Source organism: Sceloporus occidentalis, unplaced genomic scaffold, assembly GCF_023333645.1.
Source record: "Sceloporus occidentalis isolate IW3139 unplaced genomic scaffold, rSceOcc1.0.p SCAF_3, whole genome shotgun sequence".
Taxonomy (NCBI): domain Eukaryota; kingdom Metazoa; phylum Chordata; class Lepidosauria; order Squamata; family Phrynosomatidae; genus Sceloporus; species Sceloporus occidentalis.
In genome coordinates, this window is record NW_028316983.1 from 29,662,240 (window position 1) to 29,680,602 (window position 18,363).

General features: G+C 41.7%; 1 protein-coding gene across 1 annotated transcript; it reads left to right on the forward strand.

Annotated features, from left to right (window-relative positions):
- Positions 1 to 7,588: 7,588 nt before the first annotated feature.
- TTPAL (alpha tocopherol transfer protein like) lies at positions 7,589 to 17,793 on the forward strand. The gene is made up of 4 exons (XM_089513925.1): positions 7,589 to 8,038; positions 8,744 to 8,937; positions 12,862 to 12,972; positions 13,858 to 17,793. Exons 1-4 carry the CDS (start codon positions 7,600 to 7,602, stop codon positions 14,131 to 14,133), a joined length of 1,020 nt encoding a protein of 339 aa, XP_089370051.1. The 5' UTR covers positions 7,589 to 7,599; the 3' UTR covers positions 14,134 to 17,793.
- The last annotated feature ends 570 nt before the right edge of the window (positions 17,794 to 18,363 follow it).

Here is an 18,363-nt window from a genome sequence, read left to right on the forward strand (position 1 = left end):
GAGGAGAGTATAGGCAAAGACCTTCTTACTTATACAGTTGTTCCTCCATATTCTCTAGGGTTAGGGGAACAAGACCCCCGTGAATTCTTGCAACAGATGGGTTGCATCTCACGCCAGTTGGAAGAAATGTTTTTGCCAACAGTCTCAAGAACTTGATCAGGAGGGCTTTAAACTGAGTTCCGTGGGGAAGGGAGACAATATTAAGGAAGGTGAAAGGGATGGTGAAAATAGTCAAACTGACATAGAGAAAACAAGAAAAAAAGTGCAAGGAACCAACAGTTGGAGGCAAAAAAACTTGCACAAGCAGCAAGTAAATGGGGCCCGTGATCTGCGATGTCTCTACACTAATGCACAGAGCATGGGAAATAAGCAAGATGAACTCGAATTCCTAGTACAACAAAGCAAATATGATATAATAGGCATCACCGAAACCTGGTGGGATGAGTCTTAAAAGCGGTTGCCCGGCTCGGCGGGCTGACCGCTTTGCCGCTAGACGCAGCGAACGACTACAAGCCCCAGAGTGCTCTGGGGCTTGCCCCAGCTCCCTATTGGTGCGCGGGGCGAAAGGGAGGCCCTTCCGCCCCGCGATGCTCTGGGAGCTGGGCTCGGTGACCGGGAGTTCCGGTCCTCCAGGGCAGATGATTGGTTCAGCTGCCCTGGAGGAGGAGTCTCCTGGTCAGGTGGTACTGAGGGCGGGGCTTAGGCCTATATAGGCCATGCTGCCAGCCCCGGCCCTCAGTCGGCGCTTGGCTCCGGATGGTTAGGAGCCAAGCAGGAAGGGAGGAGGAGCTGAGCCTTCTCCCACCCACCCACCGCTTGGGTTTGGGTTTTTTGTCACAACTTTGGGGCGGCAGCATAGGCCAGGATCTGCACGGTGTGGTACCAGGGCTACGGAGCTCTGGTTTGGGAGTCAGTCGGGACCCGGGGGCGAATAGGGCAGGCGTATGGCCATTGCAGGGGCCATAACGCGAGAGCGCCTCCCGGTGACTAGGGGCTTAGCAAATATGTGAACGCATGGCAGAGATGCGGTCATACGGTGTTCATTAGCCCCTAGGTCATCCCAATGCCTGGTGGGTGCCAGGTTGTGGTTAATCAGACAAACGTGGGGTTGTTTGATTTCGCAGATCCTGACCTCATGCTTTGTGCCAACCCTACCAATGGTTTGCTTAATAAAGTTGTGGCCTTTCCTCCAACACGGTCTCCTGTGGTTATTCGGCAGCAGCATCTGAGGCAATAATTGGAATGTGGAAATAGAGAGGTATAACCTTTTTAAGAGAAATAGGCCAAACAGGAAAGGAGGAGGAATAGCACTATATGTCAGAGATATTTACACCAGTGAAGAGATCCAGGACATCAATACTGGCAGCCAGGTGGAGAGCATCTGGATAAAAATTAAAGTGGAGGGAAACAACAAGGATATTATTGTGGGAGTCTACTACAGACCCCCAAGTCAGACTGAGGAATTGGATGATACCGTTCTAGAACAGATGACCACACACTCAGAAAGGAGAGATGTAGTAGTGATGGGCGACTTCAACTATCCTGATATTTGCTGGAAGTCAAACTCAGCAAAATCCTCAAGGTCTAGCAAATTCCTCACATGCCTGGAAGACAATTTCATGGTCCAAAAGGTGGAAGAGGCAACAAGAGGGTCAGCTATTTTAGATCTGATCCTAACCAACAAGGATGACTTGGTTAATGGGGTGCAAGTGATGGGATCATTAGGTGGAAGTGACCATGTTCTCCTGGAGTTTGTTATACAATAGAAAGGAGAAGCCAGGCATAGTCAAACACACATTCTAGACTTTAGGAGAGTGGATTTCAGTAAACTTAGAGAAGTATTGAGGGCGATTCCATGGTCAGAAGTACTAAAAGATAAAGGAATTCAGGACGGATGGGAATTTCTCAAAAGGGAGATACTGAAGGCACAATTTCAAACAGTTCCAGTGAGAAAGAAAAACGGGAGAAGTCTCAAGAAACCAGGATGGATGACTAAGGAACTTTTAACCGAGCTAAGTTTGAAACGGAACATGTATAAGAAATGGAAAAAGGGGGAAATCACGAAAAAGGAATTCAAAGAAATAGCAGGCATGTGTAGGGGTATAGTCAGAAAAGCTAAAGCACAGAATGAACTTGCTAGAGAGGTTAAAGACAACAAAAAGGGCTTTTTTGGATATGTCCGCAGCAAAAGGAAGAAGAAGGGAAATGGTAGGGCCACTGCGTGGAGAAGATGGCAAAATGCTAACAGGAGATAGAGAAAAGGCAGAATTACTCAACACCTTCTTTGCCTCAGTCTTCTCAGAAAAAGCAAAGGGTGCTCAACCTGAGGATAATGGAGCAGAGGACAGAATAGGGGAATTTCAGCACAGAATAAGTAAAGAGATAGTAGAGGAACACCTTGTTAATCTAAATGAATTTAAGTCTCCGGGACCAGATGAACTCCATCCAAGGGTATTAAAAGAACTGGCAAAAGTAATATCGGAGCCATTGGCAATCATATTTGAAAACTCCTGGAGAACAGGAGAGATCCCAGCAGACTGGCGAAGGGCAAACGTCCCCATCTTCAAAAAGGGGGAAAAAAGAGGATCCCAACAATTATCGTCCAGTTAGTCTGACATCAGTTCTAGGAAAGATTCTGGAGCAGATCATTAAACAGAGAGTCTGTGAACATCTAGAAGGCAATGCCATAATCACAAAAAGTCAACATGGGTTTCAGAGAAACAAGTCATGCCAGACAAATCTAATCTCTTTCTTTGATAAAATTACCAGCTTGGTAGATGAAGGGAATGCTGTGGATATAGTATATCTTGATTTCAGTAAGGCCTTTGACAAGGTTTCCCATGACATTCTTGCAAACAAGCTTGTAAAATGTGGGCTAGACAAGGTAACTGTTACATGGATTTGTAATTGGTTGACCGACCGAAAGCAAAGGGTGCTCAACAATGGCTCCTTTTCATCCTGGAGAGAAGTGACCAGTGGGGTCCCACAGGGCTCTGTCCTGGGCCCAGTGCTATTCAACATCTTTATCAATGACCTGGATGACAGAATTGGGAGCATACTTATCAAATTTGCAGATGACACCAAATTAGGGGGAATAGCTAATACCCCAGAGGACAGGATCAAGATTCAAAATGACCTGAATAGACTAGAAAGCTGGGCCAAAGCTAACAAAATGAAATTCAACACGGAGAAATGTAAGGTATTGCACTTAGGGCGGAAAAATAAAATGCACAGATATAGGATGGGTGATACCTGGCTGAATGAAACTACGTGTGAAAGGGATCTAGGAGTCCAAGTGGACCACAAGTTGAACATGAGTGAACAGTGTGATGCGGCAGCTAAAAAGGCCAATGCTATTTTAGGCTGCATCAATAGAAGTATAGTGTCTAGATCAAGAGAAGTAATAGTGCCACTGTATTCTGCTTTAGTCAGGCTCCACCTAGAATATTGTGTCCAGTTCTGGGCGCCACAATTCAGAAAGGACATTGAGAAACTGGAGCGTGTCCAAAGGAGGGTGACAAAAATGGTGAAGGGTCTGGAAACCATGCCCTATGAGGAACGACTTAGGGAGCTGGGGATGTTTAGCCTGGAGAAGAGAAGGTTAAGAGGTGATATGATAGCCCTGTTTAAATATTTGAAAGGATGTCATATTGAGGAGGGAGCAAGCTTGTTTTCTGCTGCTCCAGAGAACAGGACCCGGAACAATGGATGCAAGCTACAGGAAAAGAGATTCCACCTCAACATTAGGAGGAACTTCCTGACAGTAAGGGCTGTTCGGCAGTGGAATGCACTTCCTCGGAAGGTGATAGAGTCTCCTTCCTTGGAGGTCTTTAAACAGAGGCTGGATGGCCATCTGTCAGGGATGCTTTGATTTGGATTTCCTGCATGGCAGGGGGTTGGACTGGATGGCCCTTGCGGTCTCTTCCAACTCTATGATTCTATGAATATGGAAAAACCGCAAATAACAAAAACACTGTTTTTACCTGAGAGGACACCTCTCTAGGAATCTCTAGGTCCTCCAGTGCAACTCTGTGGTCAATGTCCAACATACACTGACCATAGAATGGCACTGGAGTAGCTACAAATGGTCTTTCAGTGCAACTTTTAGTTAAAATTGACCACAGAGGTGCACTGGAGGACCTAGACAGTCCTAGAGAGAACATATTAATGAAATCTGTAAATAATCAAATCCGCAAATATGGAAGGATGACTGTAGTAGCTTTTAGCCTTTAGCTGGTTGCGGGTAAAAAGATGTGCAGTGAGTGTGCTCTTTTTTTTAGACACAGGATATTACTGCACTACATTCTTCTAGTGCTGCTATTCTATATTTACTGCTCTGGCTGCCTTCTGTTGCATTCTGGAGTTTGTAGTTGGCTGAGAGTTCAAAACGCCCTTCCCTCAACTGCAAATCCCAGAATGCCACAGGAGGCAGCCAGAGCACGAAAACTGGAATATCAGCGCTATAAGACTATAGTGGTAATGTCTGCAATAGGTGTTTAATGGCTATGTCCTTGTACTGGTTGAGTGTTGGACTACAGACTCTGCAGACCAGGATTCGAATCCTGGGTCAGCCATATAAACACACCATGTAAACCTTAGGCAAGTCACACTCTCTCAGCCTCAGAGGATACAATTATATATATATATATATATATATATATATACATACTGTAATATAACTTCCATTCTATATATTACATTACAAACAGATTTCAACAACAGGAGAAAGGACTTGTGCAGAGCCTTTGCTTTTTTGGTGAAGAGAAGCATCTTTCCACCTTTCCTTCCATCGGGGAGCCGGAATTATCGCTTCAGAACTACAGAGACTGCATCCCTTTGACGTCGCTGCCTCCTGTTGCATTGTGGGATTTGTAGTCCAGTGAGGCCTGCGTGCTCTTTGGCTGAGAATTCTAAACGCCCCTCCCCTCGACTGCAAATCCCACAATGCAACAGGAATTAAAGTAAGAATGAGTGTCTTCCGTTTGGGGGGATTCTTGCGCATGCTCAGTTAGATCCGTCGGGTGAAGCGGGCGCTTAGCAACGCGAGGCAGTGCTTCCGGGTCGCGGGGTCATGACGGTTTTTTTAAATCTTTCCTCCTCCTCCTTCCTCTGGAAACGTTTCCTTCGAGTGTAGCGGCGGCGGCGGCGGCGGCGGCGGAGGGACTGCGGTGAGTAGAGGAAGAGGCTGCGTCCACACTGGAGAAGTCGCCCGGTTTGGCCCCGCTTCTGGGAACTGTAGTTTTGTGAGTCATTTAGCCTCCTCTGTCAGAGAGCTCTGGTGCCACAACGAACTACATTTCCCAGAATCCCATAGCATTGGACCATGGCAGTTAAAGTGATGTCAGACTGGATTCCTTCTTTCTTTTTTATTAGTTATCTTTATTAATTAAAAACAACAACAAACAAAACCAGAACAAAAACATCTAATCATAACACAGTCCTGAGTCAGATCATGGCATGCATCATCTCCTCATAGCATACACCCCTCTCACTTATTCTTGTACCTAAAATCCTCCAACCAATACATCTCATTCTTAATTCTTAACTCACACCAATTTCACAGCCGCACATGGCGAAGACAGAGGATGCAGTGCTTGTATGGTTCTAGCTTTTGTGCTCAGTTGCCTATAGAGTGCTAAAAACAGCTGCTGGACAGCAACAGCAGTGGAAGAGACACTAGCAGGAGATCAGCTATTCCTGAAGACTTCTGCCTTGAGAACTCTTACGATGGGACATAAATGATATCTATGTGTCTGCATGGGATACATATGAAGAGCTGTAGCTCTGAAAGGAAAAAGGAAGGTGCCTGCCGTAGTCGGGTGGAACTTTGTTTACCCAAAGGAAATTGTTAGTGACTTCAGGTGAACAGCCTACTGTCATATCCAGAACTATAATTATGTTGTACAAAGCATAAAACATTGCTCTGAGTCAGCTAAGGAATCTTTCAAACTGATTGTTAAGGCCAGATTGAATCAGTATTAGTGGGGATCAGTCAGTCTGTGTGCACTGCTCTTCTCAAATCTGCCCAACTGTCTAGTGACTCTCTTGTTTAACAGAGTGAAGTGATCCATAGAAATAGATAGGTTTTATCCACATTCTCTGGGTTTAGGGGCACTGGACCCCCGTGAATGTGGAAACACTGCAAATAACAAAAGCACTAAGAGAACACCTCTCTGGGAATCTCTAGGTCCTCCAGTGCAACTCTGTGGTCAACATCTGCCAGATATTGACCATAGAACTGCACTGGAGGAGCTCCAAATGCCCAGTGGAGTGTTCTCTCTAGGAAGCTCTAGGTCCTTCAGGGTGATGCTTGGTTAAAGTTGACCACAGAGTTGCATTGGAGGACCTAGGTATTCCTCAAGAGAACATATTAAGTCAAAGCCACAAACATGGAGGGATGAGTGTATTTATACCCCACTGTTCAGCCACAAAGGCTCTTATGAGCAGTTTACAGATTGCTAGTTTCACAGTTCCCTGCCCTCAGGCTTACAATCTAAAAAGACATGGGACAAAAAGAGAAGGGAATAGTAATTAGGGAAGGAGATCAGGTCCAGCAGATACTGCCAATTCTCCTCTCCCTCCAAGGCCAAGACAGTGGCAGCCGGAATGGAGGGAGGGCCCTTCATCTGCCTCTGGGACTAGGCATGGTGAAGCTGTGCCTGTCTCTTATTCTCTTTTGAGAAAGGGCTCAGTCCATTTTCCCTTGTTCCCAGTTGGTCAAGCTATTTCTGGTAAGTGAGAGGTGATGGAAATTAAAAGGAGAAGGAATGAGACTGAGAGTGAATATAGCAAGCAGAAAAACAGCAAGAAGCAAGGTGACTTCTGCATACACTGCTGTTGATAGAGATAAAGCTAGCTTCCCAACAGGGATGGCCAGTTGAAGGTAAAAAAACAAGTGAAATCTCCTCAGTTTTATTCCTTATAATGGGAGGAGACACTGACAAATTGAAGGGATTTCTCAAGTCAGGAGCTGGCAAAGAATATTTTGTGTACATCTTGCATAGGTAGATGATAGCTAGTTAGAGCTTATCACTTCCCAATACAAGAAGGAAAGGTGAGAACGGAGTAGACATTTTCCTTCTGCAATTTGTCAACAGAAAGATTTATAGACAGTTTAGTGAAAAAAGTGATAGATGTTGTCTATCTAGTGGTTGTTGTGAATGCTTTTGTCAGCTATGATGTGTCTGGGAAGTTAACATATGGCCCCATACAGACAGGCCAAAATAAAGCTGCATTGGGTCACTTTGGAGGTATGCTGTTTAAATGATGCATATGTCCTAAGAGTCCAGAAGCCTCGTCAAAGCCACGCTCTAGTCCTAAGGACTGGAGCTTAGTTTTGGCGCAGCTTCTAGCATCCTAAGGTGTGTGTCATTTAAACAGCATACCTTCAAAGTGATCTGAAGCAGCTTTATTTTGGCAGTCTGTATGGGGTCATATATTATATATTTAGTCTAGCACAACAATATTGTCTGTTTCAGATCTCTAAAGTCATAGCTGTAAAATTGGATGGGTGTTTCCAGCCCCCATGCTGTCTTACCTACTACAGTTTTTCGCAGAATTTTCTTTTTTGTCTTTCTTGACAGATTTTTCCATTAACCAATGTCAGGAGATGGTGATGGCATCGTTAGAAGTCCCTCTGGGGAATCGTTATCAGGAATTGAAATCCTGCCAGATCAACCAAAATACGTGTGCACGCTGTCTGCCGAGCTTGTTGCCAAGGCACGGGAAGAGCTGCAGGAAAAACCTGAATGGCGGCTTCGTGATGTTCAGGCCCTCAGAGACATGGTGTGCAAAGACTATCCTAACTTGGGAACCTGTCTAGATGATGCTTTCTTGCTCAGGTTCCTTAGAGCCAGAAAGTTTGATTACGATCGGGCACTTCAGCTTCTTGTGAACTACCACTGCTGTAGAAGGAGTTGGCCTGAGGTCTTTACAAACTTGAAACCATCTGCTATAAAGCCAGTCTTAGAATCTGGTTTTGTCACTGTGCTTTCTCACTTAGATGATGAAGGGCGCCATGTCGTTTGCATTCGTCCAGGTATGATTAACTGTTTAACATGGATTTGGTTCTCCTTTTCTGTCTTGCAAGTGTCTCCTTTTACCCTTTACAGTTATAAATTTTTCATATTATGCTTATGCACTCTTTTGTCTCAATCTATTACAAATTCTGTGTTCTGTAGTGTGATCTCTAACCAAATTAGGCTGGATGTTTCACTAGAGAATATCATCAGCAAAAATTAGTCAATAAAATCTTCCTTCCACATACCTACCTACTCACCCACCCACTTAAGATTTAATCTTTCCCCCTCTCACTTCTTTTCCTGCCTTGTAGAATTAACCAGCATGTATTAATATTTTTAAGAAATTGTGTTTTTATCTATTTATATTTCATATGTTAAATAATTATTTAATCGGTTGTATATTGTCTTGAGCTCCTTGATGTGCTGAGACAAGATAAGTGCAACAAATAGGTGTAATCCTTAGCTTTCATCTCCTCAAAGATGTGCCCTCTGTTTGGCTTCAGAAGACCAAGCATATGGAATATGAAAACATTCAGTATATTGACAATTTATTCTTTTTAAAGCAGTAGGCTTTTTCCATGGACAAGAACTAATGTTAACAAGGGCAGACATGATTAAAGGATGGCTAGTGTTTATAAGGCAGATAGAACATTCAGTCTGGGAATGTACTGTAGGTTTTCTGTTCAGCTTTGTAATTTACCATCTCTGTCTTATAACCATAGACAGATGGACACCAAGTAACTACCCGATTACTGAAAACATTCGTGCCATATACTTAACATTAGAAAAGCTCATACAGTCTGAGGAGACCCAGGTGAATGGAATTGTAATCCTTGCAGACTACAAAGGAGTCAGCTTATCTAAGGCGTCTCATTTTGGTCCCTTTATAGCCAAAAAAGTGATTGGAATTCTTCAGGTAAGATCTGAATTGCTAGAGGGGGAAATACGTGTGTAGTATTAACAATTGCATCTTCCTACTTGTTGTCTCAGTGGTCCAGATGCTGGGTTCTTTCTCTGGAAGACAGTTTCTCTGAAGGAAGATTCCTCCAAAAATTAGAATATGTTTGCAAGGAAAAGGTTAATATAATATTTGTGCTTCATACTACATTTAACAAGTGCCACCTCCTATCAGTCTTAAATATAACCAAAATTAAGTCTGATTGAATTCAACAAGGCTTCATTACAAAGAACTAGGGTAGTGTTGCAGCCCCATTATGAGGGAAAACAGATTCTTGTTGCCTGAAGAAAAGTTGAGTAAAGGAAATGGTGGCGTTATGTGAGAGAAACGCTGCATGAACTGTAGATAAGTATAGGTATGCTGAAGATTTATTGGAACAGGACTCAGGGATAGAGATAGAAAGGGTATACTTGATATTTCAGTGAAAGGTATTTGATAGTTGTAATGATGAAAGAGCTGGTAATGTTATCTTTAGCATTTGAAATTACTGGGCATCACAAGGGAAAAATAGGCAAGTACTCCCCTCCCTCCTTTCACTAAGCTGTTACAGTGGACTCTTTGTTTCAGTAGGCTGGCACTCCTCAGATTTGACTGCCTGGGGATTACCACACCCATATTATTCAGTGATGGTGCATACACACTGATGCTTCCATGCTCACATCACTGCCATTGAATAATATGGGGCACAGCTGCCCATGTTTTTTTTACTTCCATGGAGGCCCTCAGAACTGAACCCCAGCAGACGGGAAGAGTCTACTGTATTTTATTCTGAATGGTGTAAATGTTGATTATAATCTCCCTAGGAATGAAGCCCAGCTACGTCAATATGCAGTCAGCTGTCTAATATTATACAGTAATTTGAGCTGAACAGTGTTGAATACATCTATTTTGTATAAAAAATACTTTTCATGCAGTTTAAAACATTTCTCCCTCATTTACAATGTAAAGCAAAGTGCTCTAGAAGTATGCAGGGCTTCAACCAAGTAATCATCTTAGAGCATGTCATCAATAGTAAAATACATCACATGTGTGTGAGCCTATTCTTTTTCTCATTTAAAAAACCTTGTAAGTTTCTAGATTTCAGTATCACATAGAAAGTGGAAAAGATCTACATGGGAAGTCTGTGATCGGAGAAAAATCTAAAGTACAGTATGTAAAGGGTAAATTCTGGGATTTACTTCCAGTTTTTAAGCAAGAAAATTACAGTACATACCTACACATTAATGAACATTCTGAGGAATATTTAGTGGCTTCGGAAATAGGCTAATACTAATATAGGCCAGAATTCAGGTAGGGACATCCACATGTGTGCATGGCCCTTACATGTGTGGATATTATTTTTGGGGGCACTGCAAGGCTTGGTATGCCTGTCCTCTTCATGCAGTGTCCCAAGCCCCCTTCCTGACTTACTTTAATGCCTCCAGCAGGCATTTCATGCTTCAACGTGAACAGGCAGGATTGCAGAAGCGTCTGGCAATCCCTCCCCTACCCCAAGCCAGATGCACAATGACTACAGAACTGTGGAGACCTGGAGGACACCCATAGATCTCAGTGCTGATATTGTGGTGTGTCTGGTTTAGTGGGGCCAGCCAGACCTCTGATCCTGCCTGCTCATTTTGTAACACTGAATGCCTGTAGGAGGTGGCTTCAGGGCTTAAAGTTAGGTGTGGGGTGGAATATATGGATCAGCTTGGTCTAAGGTCCACGTGCAGATCTTTACAGTGCACTGAGAGGATGTCTGTTTAACAAAAGAAAATAATAGCCCCCAATTAAAATGACAGCAGCATGCTGATACTGGCTTTGATACTGCAAACAAAAGATCCAGTAAATGTACTGCCAAAGATGCTTTATAGTGGCTCCAGCTGAAGTTCTATAGCTATAGTTCATTTGCTGATGGACATGGGCAGGTTATTGTCCTTTAAAAAAAACCTGATGACTTTCATAGAGTCCTAGCCCATTGTGAACTACCTTCTGCTAGGCAGAGGTTACAGCTGAAATGTGATTTTTCACCTACGGTGACTTCATGAATTTCATAAGGTTTTCTTAGTCAAGGACCGCTCTGAAATAGAGCCTAAAAGACCTGGTATTCATCTTGTACCCACCCAAATACTAACCAGGGCTGGCCCTGCCTAACTTCTAAGATCAGATGGAGTCTGGTGCCTTTAGGATATTTAGACTATGGGTGAGACACAGAAGACTGAATCAGGAGGGTGGGCAACTGCAGGGTGTGCAATTAGCTGTGAATTAACTGTAAATTAAAATGTAAGGGATGTTTTTCCCTTGGAGCATCTTTCGAAATCTAAGTAAACATATTTATTTTATGGAAACATTTCAGTAGGTTGACTTTATAATTTGAGAAAACATTAAAAACACAAAGAAATCAATAAAACTTTGATTTATTTTTTAAAGGAAGAAATTACATTAAAATAATAAATTCCCTTGTGTAGGTTTCTGGAGGTACTGTTTTGGTTCCCCTCAAAGCAAGTTTGATTTTTGTGGGGGAATCAAAGGGGGAATACTACCCCGCAGAAGTCTGGGGGAGAACAACAATTACCCTCAAAGCTTGCCAACTTCATCTTAAAAAGCATCACCCATCTGACCTGGAAGCTTATAGAATTGGCCAAGAACATATACACAATGCCAGCACAGGAGCCAGTGTGGCATGGGGTTGGAATATCAGACTATGGCTCTGGAGGCCATGTGTTCAATTCCTCACTCAGCCATGAAGCCCACTGGGTGACCTTGGACAAATCACATGCTGTCAGCCTCGGGAAGGCAATGGCAAACCTCCTTTGAACAAAACATGCCAAGAAAACCCCATGATAGGTAATCATATGTCCAAAATGACACAACACACACATACACACACACACACACACACACACAATGTTAGATAACACTTTGTGTATTTGATGAAGTGAATACTAGTACATGAATGCCAATATGTATGTTAACTCTTGAAGAGACCACATGCCTTTTTTTGTTTGTTTCCAGGAGGCTGCCTCATATTGAGTCAGATTATTGATCAAGTTAGGCTCCTGCCACAATTAATACAGTTTGACACTGCTTTAACTGTAATGGCTACATCCTATAGAATCCTGGGATTTGTAGTTTCTTGTGGCACCAGAACTTTCTGACAGAGAAGGCTAAATATCTCACAAAACTCTAAATCCCAGAATTTGATTGCTTTGAGACATGGCATTTAAAGTGGTGTGGAACTGCATTATTTCTGCAGTGTAGATGTAGTCTTATTGTCAATGATGGCTGGCAACAATGGCTGCCTACAGTTGCAGGCATGATTCTTTCCGCACCTAATTGAAACTTTCTGTATGCAAGGCATGTGTTCTGCCACTGAGTGATGGCTTCTCCCTGCTTTCTGCAGCAGAACAATATAGCTGCCCATCTGGTAACAAAGGAGAAACAGCTCATCTTTAAAATATTCCTTCAGATTACATATTTTTTAAAAAGTTGACCTTAATTATAATTAAAGCATATGAAGTGCCATATAATCAGTATCTTGTCTTAAAATATTAACAATACTATTTTACTCTTAGGTGCTCCCAGTGGTCTCCCTGCCAGTTTATGATCTGTTATGTTCATCTTATATCATAAATGTGTGTACTTTTAATTTTAAACCTTTGTCTTCTCTCTGTTAAAAGAAAGGCTTTTTGGGACAACATGACTTGTGCTAAAATTTTGAGGTACTTTTTAAGAATACACATTTTTATTTTTATTTTTATTAATAGCAAACTGCTTTTGGCCCATCATGAACTCCTATGACAGTAGCAGTGGTGAGACTTCTTATGGGCTTGTTTTGAGATGATAATTTATAAAGTGTCCTGTTTTTATGGAAGTTACTGGCATTCTCTTTTCTTTTTTTAGGATGGTTTTCCTATTCGAATAAAAGCTGTCAATATCATAAATGAACCTCGCATATTCAAAGGCATTTTTGCCATCATCAAACCTTTCCTGAAGGAGAAAATAGCAAACCGGGTAAGTGATCTTCATGTTATCTGGAACAATACCAGTGACATGCTAGGGGATACAGCAAGGTAGGGAGAGCTCTTGTCTGTAAATCTGTGTTGTGGGCAGTGTTTTTTTCATACAGTTCCCTTGCTGTTTTTAGCTATTAGTTCTTAGCATTATGATATTGAAGAAGCAAAGAGAGTAACCTTAGCCTGTGAGCTGTGTATTTCCCACTCCTGTTGTGAATTCATTCCCTGCCATGTTTCACTATCCCAGTCCATTGATGGAGTGCACAAAAATATATAGAGGTGCTTGCCTAAATGTTTGGATCCACTCCCACATCACACCTCCAGCTAAAATTAACCACCAGGGACTGCCAAATGCCGTAAGAACTTACTAGATGATATACATGAATTTCAGAACTCCTGGCTTCTTTGCACCTGTTCTCACCTCCAGGTGTTTCTTTTCCGAAAATGGCGTGCCATAGTTTTGCTGGGGTGGCTAGCTGTGCATCCTCTGCCTTTATGGCCTGTATCCCCCAACCCTTTTTTGTCTTTCTGTCCTCATTCTGGCCCCTTGTGCTGGCAAATCTGGACATTTTGAAAGTCCTGTTTCTACCCTTTCCTTAAAGTCTCTGGATTTGTTGAGACCTGAACCAGCTCTCACCCAATAGAAATAATCCATCTGTTTATCCATACATATCACAGCTGTGTTCAGGGACAGGATATGTAACTACTTTAAGGTTTATATGGGCTGTTTAAAAAAAGCATAGGAACAACAACAGAGGAACAACAACATTGTTGTTTAATGACTGTTGTAATGCTCCAATGGGCTTGCCCTCTGAGCGCACCATCTAGGATCTCAACATGTAGATTTCATTTCAGAGTTGAAATGTCTCTTCTTTTTTCTCAGTTTTTTCTTCATGGGTCGAATTTGAGTTCGCTCCATCGTAACCTTTCACCAAGGATCCTTCCAGAAGAATATGGCGGCATGGCAGGGAAGCTGGATATCTCTACCTGGAATGAGCTACTGTTTGCCTCAGAAGATGATTTCCTGTATGACGTGTCTCACCTGGCTCTCCCCAATGATTATTCACCTCATGACCCATTAATGGGTGGGGAGATTGATGAGAAGCAATGTGATGACTCTTTGCGAAGCTTGAAAACCCAGCTTTATTCCTGCTATTAACATAGTAGTAAAAGCTTCCAGAAGGTCACTCTGTTGTCTGCAAAGGGATTATGAATTCTGCCTTGTTCCTTAAGCTGTAGCCAGATGTAGACTTCTGAAACACTTTACATTGGAACCAAAGCATATTTTTAAAAAAGAGAAGCCATGGAGGAAGGGTGGCATTCTGTGGCAATCAGGCAAAAGGGTACATTAGGAGGCAATGTCAGTGTTTTTGTGGTTTGTTGGCCCTTTGCAGATGAGCCTCTCTCTGAGTGAATTGCCCCAACGACTGGCTAATTAGGTAATATTGGTATCATCAAGGTTCTAAGCACAATTACTTGAAAGTAACACTAAAATCAATGGAATATGTTTTCAAATAACAATGTTAGGATTAAAGAGCTAGATACTCTCAAGGTTAAAGGGATAGAAATGGCAGTAATATTATAGGGCTGTGCCACTGTCTGAGATGTTTTGATCTACCATCCGCATCAGCAGCAGACAAGCCAATGGCAAGGGATTAAAGGCACATCAGACGAAAAAAAGCTGGGGGATTACAATTGCTCTCCCCTGTCATTATGTCATGTTGCCCCTCTCTGTATAGAAGGGCACAAATGTAGTAGAAAAGGATAGTTGGTTATTTTAGGTCAGATAAATTTCTAACCCGGGATGCACATTTTGCACAGCCACCCTTTCTTATTGGTTGTAATAAGTATTTCCTGGTTATTACCATCCCTAACATTCCCTCTGCACACAAACATAGTAGGTTTTTGTTTCCCTTAGGGAATATCACTAGTGAGGTGGAATGCTTTTCATTGAATCCTTGAGTTGGCAGATGCCATGGTTATTGTTATAGTTCAGTGAAAGCACATGGTGTTTCAGCACATTCGAAAGCATCAGTCTGTAAACCTGTTTGATACCCATACTTGAACTTATTAAATAGATAGGACCAATTAAAAGGAAAAGATAATTTTGCATAATTGTTCAGCTGCCAGTTTGTAGCCCACTTAGTTAAATTACATCTTGGCGGCAGGATAAAGAATTTTGTTGTAGAGAGTTCCAGATATCTATCTAAGTAAGGGGAGGGATGGTTGTTTAGATATCTTTATTTTTTAAGATGTTTTTTTTAAATAGTCTCTGTGTGAACCAAATGTAGACAGGGTGTTTTACAAGCACAATATGCAATTTGTAAATTGCAATGTTTTCCATACACTGTGCAGTAATTTGTCAATCTTGTTTCAATGCATCTTTCATCCAGGGCACTTTTTAGTCTTGTCTCTAAAGTTCTTTGCATCAGTGTTTCAGATTTTCCTTTATTGCTGGTTTATCTTTAAAATATGTTCTGTCTTCACAGCAGAATATTCAACTTCATACTCTCAAATTATCAGCAAAATTTTTGACCCCTGTCTTCACATACCTCCAGTGCTACAGGATGAAACCTCAGTGGGGACTAGAACCCTGCATACGTTGTATGCTATTCCATGCCAATATGGTAGTGGGTCAGCACTTAACACGATGTGATTTTATAGCACTTTTTAAATAGTTGGAGCTATTTGCGGAGGTTTAACTTAGTGCCAACTAAGACCAGAAACTGGTGCTTACTGTAAATATGAACTATGGTCTTCAAAAAATGTACCATTGTAGTATCGGTGCCAAATTTGTAATTTTGTTTTTTATTCACACAACCACCTGCGTCTGTATTGCCAAAACCTGAAGCAATTTTGAGGACTGCCATATTGAAGTACATTTCCATTCTGAGTAGGTATGGTGTGGAGATAGTAACTATCCAAATGGCCACGAAACCTCTTTGTAATTCCTACTGCAGGTCTCTATTGTATTGGTAGAATAGGAACAATAGGTGTCCATCCTTCATAGAACTATATGGACATACTTAGGAAAAAGTGTTTCACGTTTTGTCAGTTAAGAGAGACATATGGTTCTTGCCATCTGTACATATAGAAAAAGGTTTCTTAGGTATGCATAATATAGAAATAGAAAATATGTCAGATGGTGGTCAGGCCATAGTTTTGAAGAATTCTCAGCCACCATAGTGGCCCAATGAGGGATAAGGGTTACAGTCCAAGACTGGAATAGTGAGGTAAGGTATGCTAGTGTAATCCTTGGTAATGCCATTATATATACTTTGTGGGTATTGCACATGAAGATATCTAGTACTTTCTTGGCCAACACCCCTTGCTCCAACTGTGCAGTGAGGGGCTCCTTGTATAGCTCCACACCCACTCTGCATGTGGACTGCAGGTATGTGCTGGGGCATGGTTCACTTGGCTTTATCTTCCCTGGGAATACTAAATATATGCAGGAGCATCCCCACAGCTGCTTAGTAGTTGAGATGATGGAACTGTACTCAGGAGCCCCCATCCATTGTTGCACAGCTAGGGAGGAAGCGTGGATAAAGAAATATCCTCCACTCACCCTCAGCAAAAGTACTTTGCCAATGTGTTTATCTAGGATTAACACAGCTGGGGAGCACCACATTGTTTTCTATCTAGGTATTATTTTCAGTTGATGAGATGTTTTAGAACACAGATCACATAATCTGGAAGCAGACTGATGGCAGTTGTAGTCAATAATCTGAAGGGCTATAAGTTGCCTAACCTGCCATATATCCTTTTTTTAGTGAAGCAGTACCAATGTAGGAAAGGCTTCATGGCTGTAGTTGAAGTGTTGTCTTTAAAAGAGCTGTCCTGAATCACATTTTTGTGAATTAATTTACTATTCTATGAGGTTACACCAGTCAGAAACTCCAAAAATCAGGCTGAGCTCTAGCCTGTCTCAGTGATAAGCTTTCCCTATTCCTTCCTAAATTCTGTAGATGTTTAAAACACACTTCATTTTTTCTATTAAGCTATTTTTCTTGGGAATGAGAAAGCTCCAAATATTACTGAATGGCAAATGTTTCTGATGGGTTTCATTCCTGCTTTGTTACCAGTTATAAGATTTTACACTTCTTGCACCTTCCCCGAACATGGGTGGAATAATAGTTTGTATGCAGTAGGCTCTTTTCAGCAATAAATACCCTCCTAATTCGTCTGACATAAGTCAGAAATCTTTACTCACTTTAGTAGTATCTGCTTAACATGTTGCTCTTGAGAATATTCAGGAGCTTAGACATGTTAGGATGAGGTTACAAAACAAATGCTTAGGTGTTTTAAGTTAAGGCACATACTTGTTTTAGAAGTGTACAGGAAAACTGAACATATCGTATGCATCCTCTGAATCCTTGCTTTAAGGGTTTTTTTTTGGTAATATTTAAGTCTTAAAAAAAAATTCAAACAGAGCATGGTTGTTGAAGGATTACCAGGCCTTAAGCAAGAGACATTGGTAATTAACCATAATTGTCAAATTGCCTTTTTAGTGCATCTACATAGGAAATATAAACATGACTACTATATAAATAAAATACTTGAATTTGTACTATGGGCTGGACAAGCATCTGAAAGCCTAAAGTTTTTCCAGAAGTGGTCATGGTCTTTGTTTCTACCGTTCAGTCAACATGTTGCTCAGTAATTGTTCCATATGAATTTATCTTGCCTTTTGTAGTATGTAGAATTCAGATGTTTGGTTGAGCCATACACCCTTTGAAAATTTATTTTTCTATTGCACTTTATAAAATGGTTAGTCTTAAGTGTAACTTTATGCATGTCTGGATTAAAAAAATGTACTTTAAAAGCCTCTAGTGATTTGAAAGGAACATTTGATACTCCTGCATTTCATAAAGTTTATGTTCAAAAGATGTAATCCTGTATTGTATGGGCAATGGTTGACCTGCAGAGTTGGGTTTGGCCCTTCCCACCCCCTGCCAATTGGCAGTTTCAGAGGGCTGGCATATGTTTGTAGTTGCTGGAGATCCAGGACAGCATATCAGTTGTCATCTGTCAGCTGCAAATTTGCAGCCAAATAATTCCTGGGCACCTCCTATCCTCCTACAACCACTAAATGGAAGGGAATACACATCAGGCCTGGAAGCTGCCTTCCCATGGGAGGAAATAACATTGTGGGATGAGTTATCAAATACCCCTTTCCTCAATACCTGAAAACACACCCTCACATGATCCTAATGTGACTCTGGTGAAAATATTTCATTAAGTGTGATTTAAGACATCACATTACGGAGAGGACCGGTAAGTTGACATAATAATGCAGGAAAGGGTAGCTGACAACTACCAAAATTAGTTTATATTTTTAAATAAGCAATCATGTAGTTCCAGCTCAGCCCATATTTAAAAGAGTGTG

What these genes read in the sequence shown, in the direction of transcription:
- TTPAL (XM_089513925.1), top strand. Translation starts at nt 7,600, where the DNA reads ATGTCAGGAGATGGTGATGGCATCGTTAGAAGTCCCTCTGGGGAATCG. An exon ending in TGTCGTTTGCATTCGTCCAG is followed by an intron (nt 8,039 to 8,743) that starts GTATGATTAACT and finishes TTATAACCATAG; the next exon opens with ACAGATGGACACCAAGTAAC. An exon ending in AAGTGATTGGAATTCTTCAG is followed by an intron (nt 8,938 to 12,861) that starts GTAAGATCTGAA and finishes TTCTTTTTTTAG; the next exon opens with GATGGTTTTCCTATTCGAAT.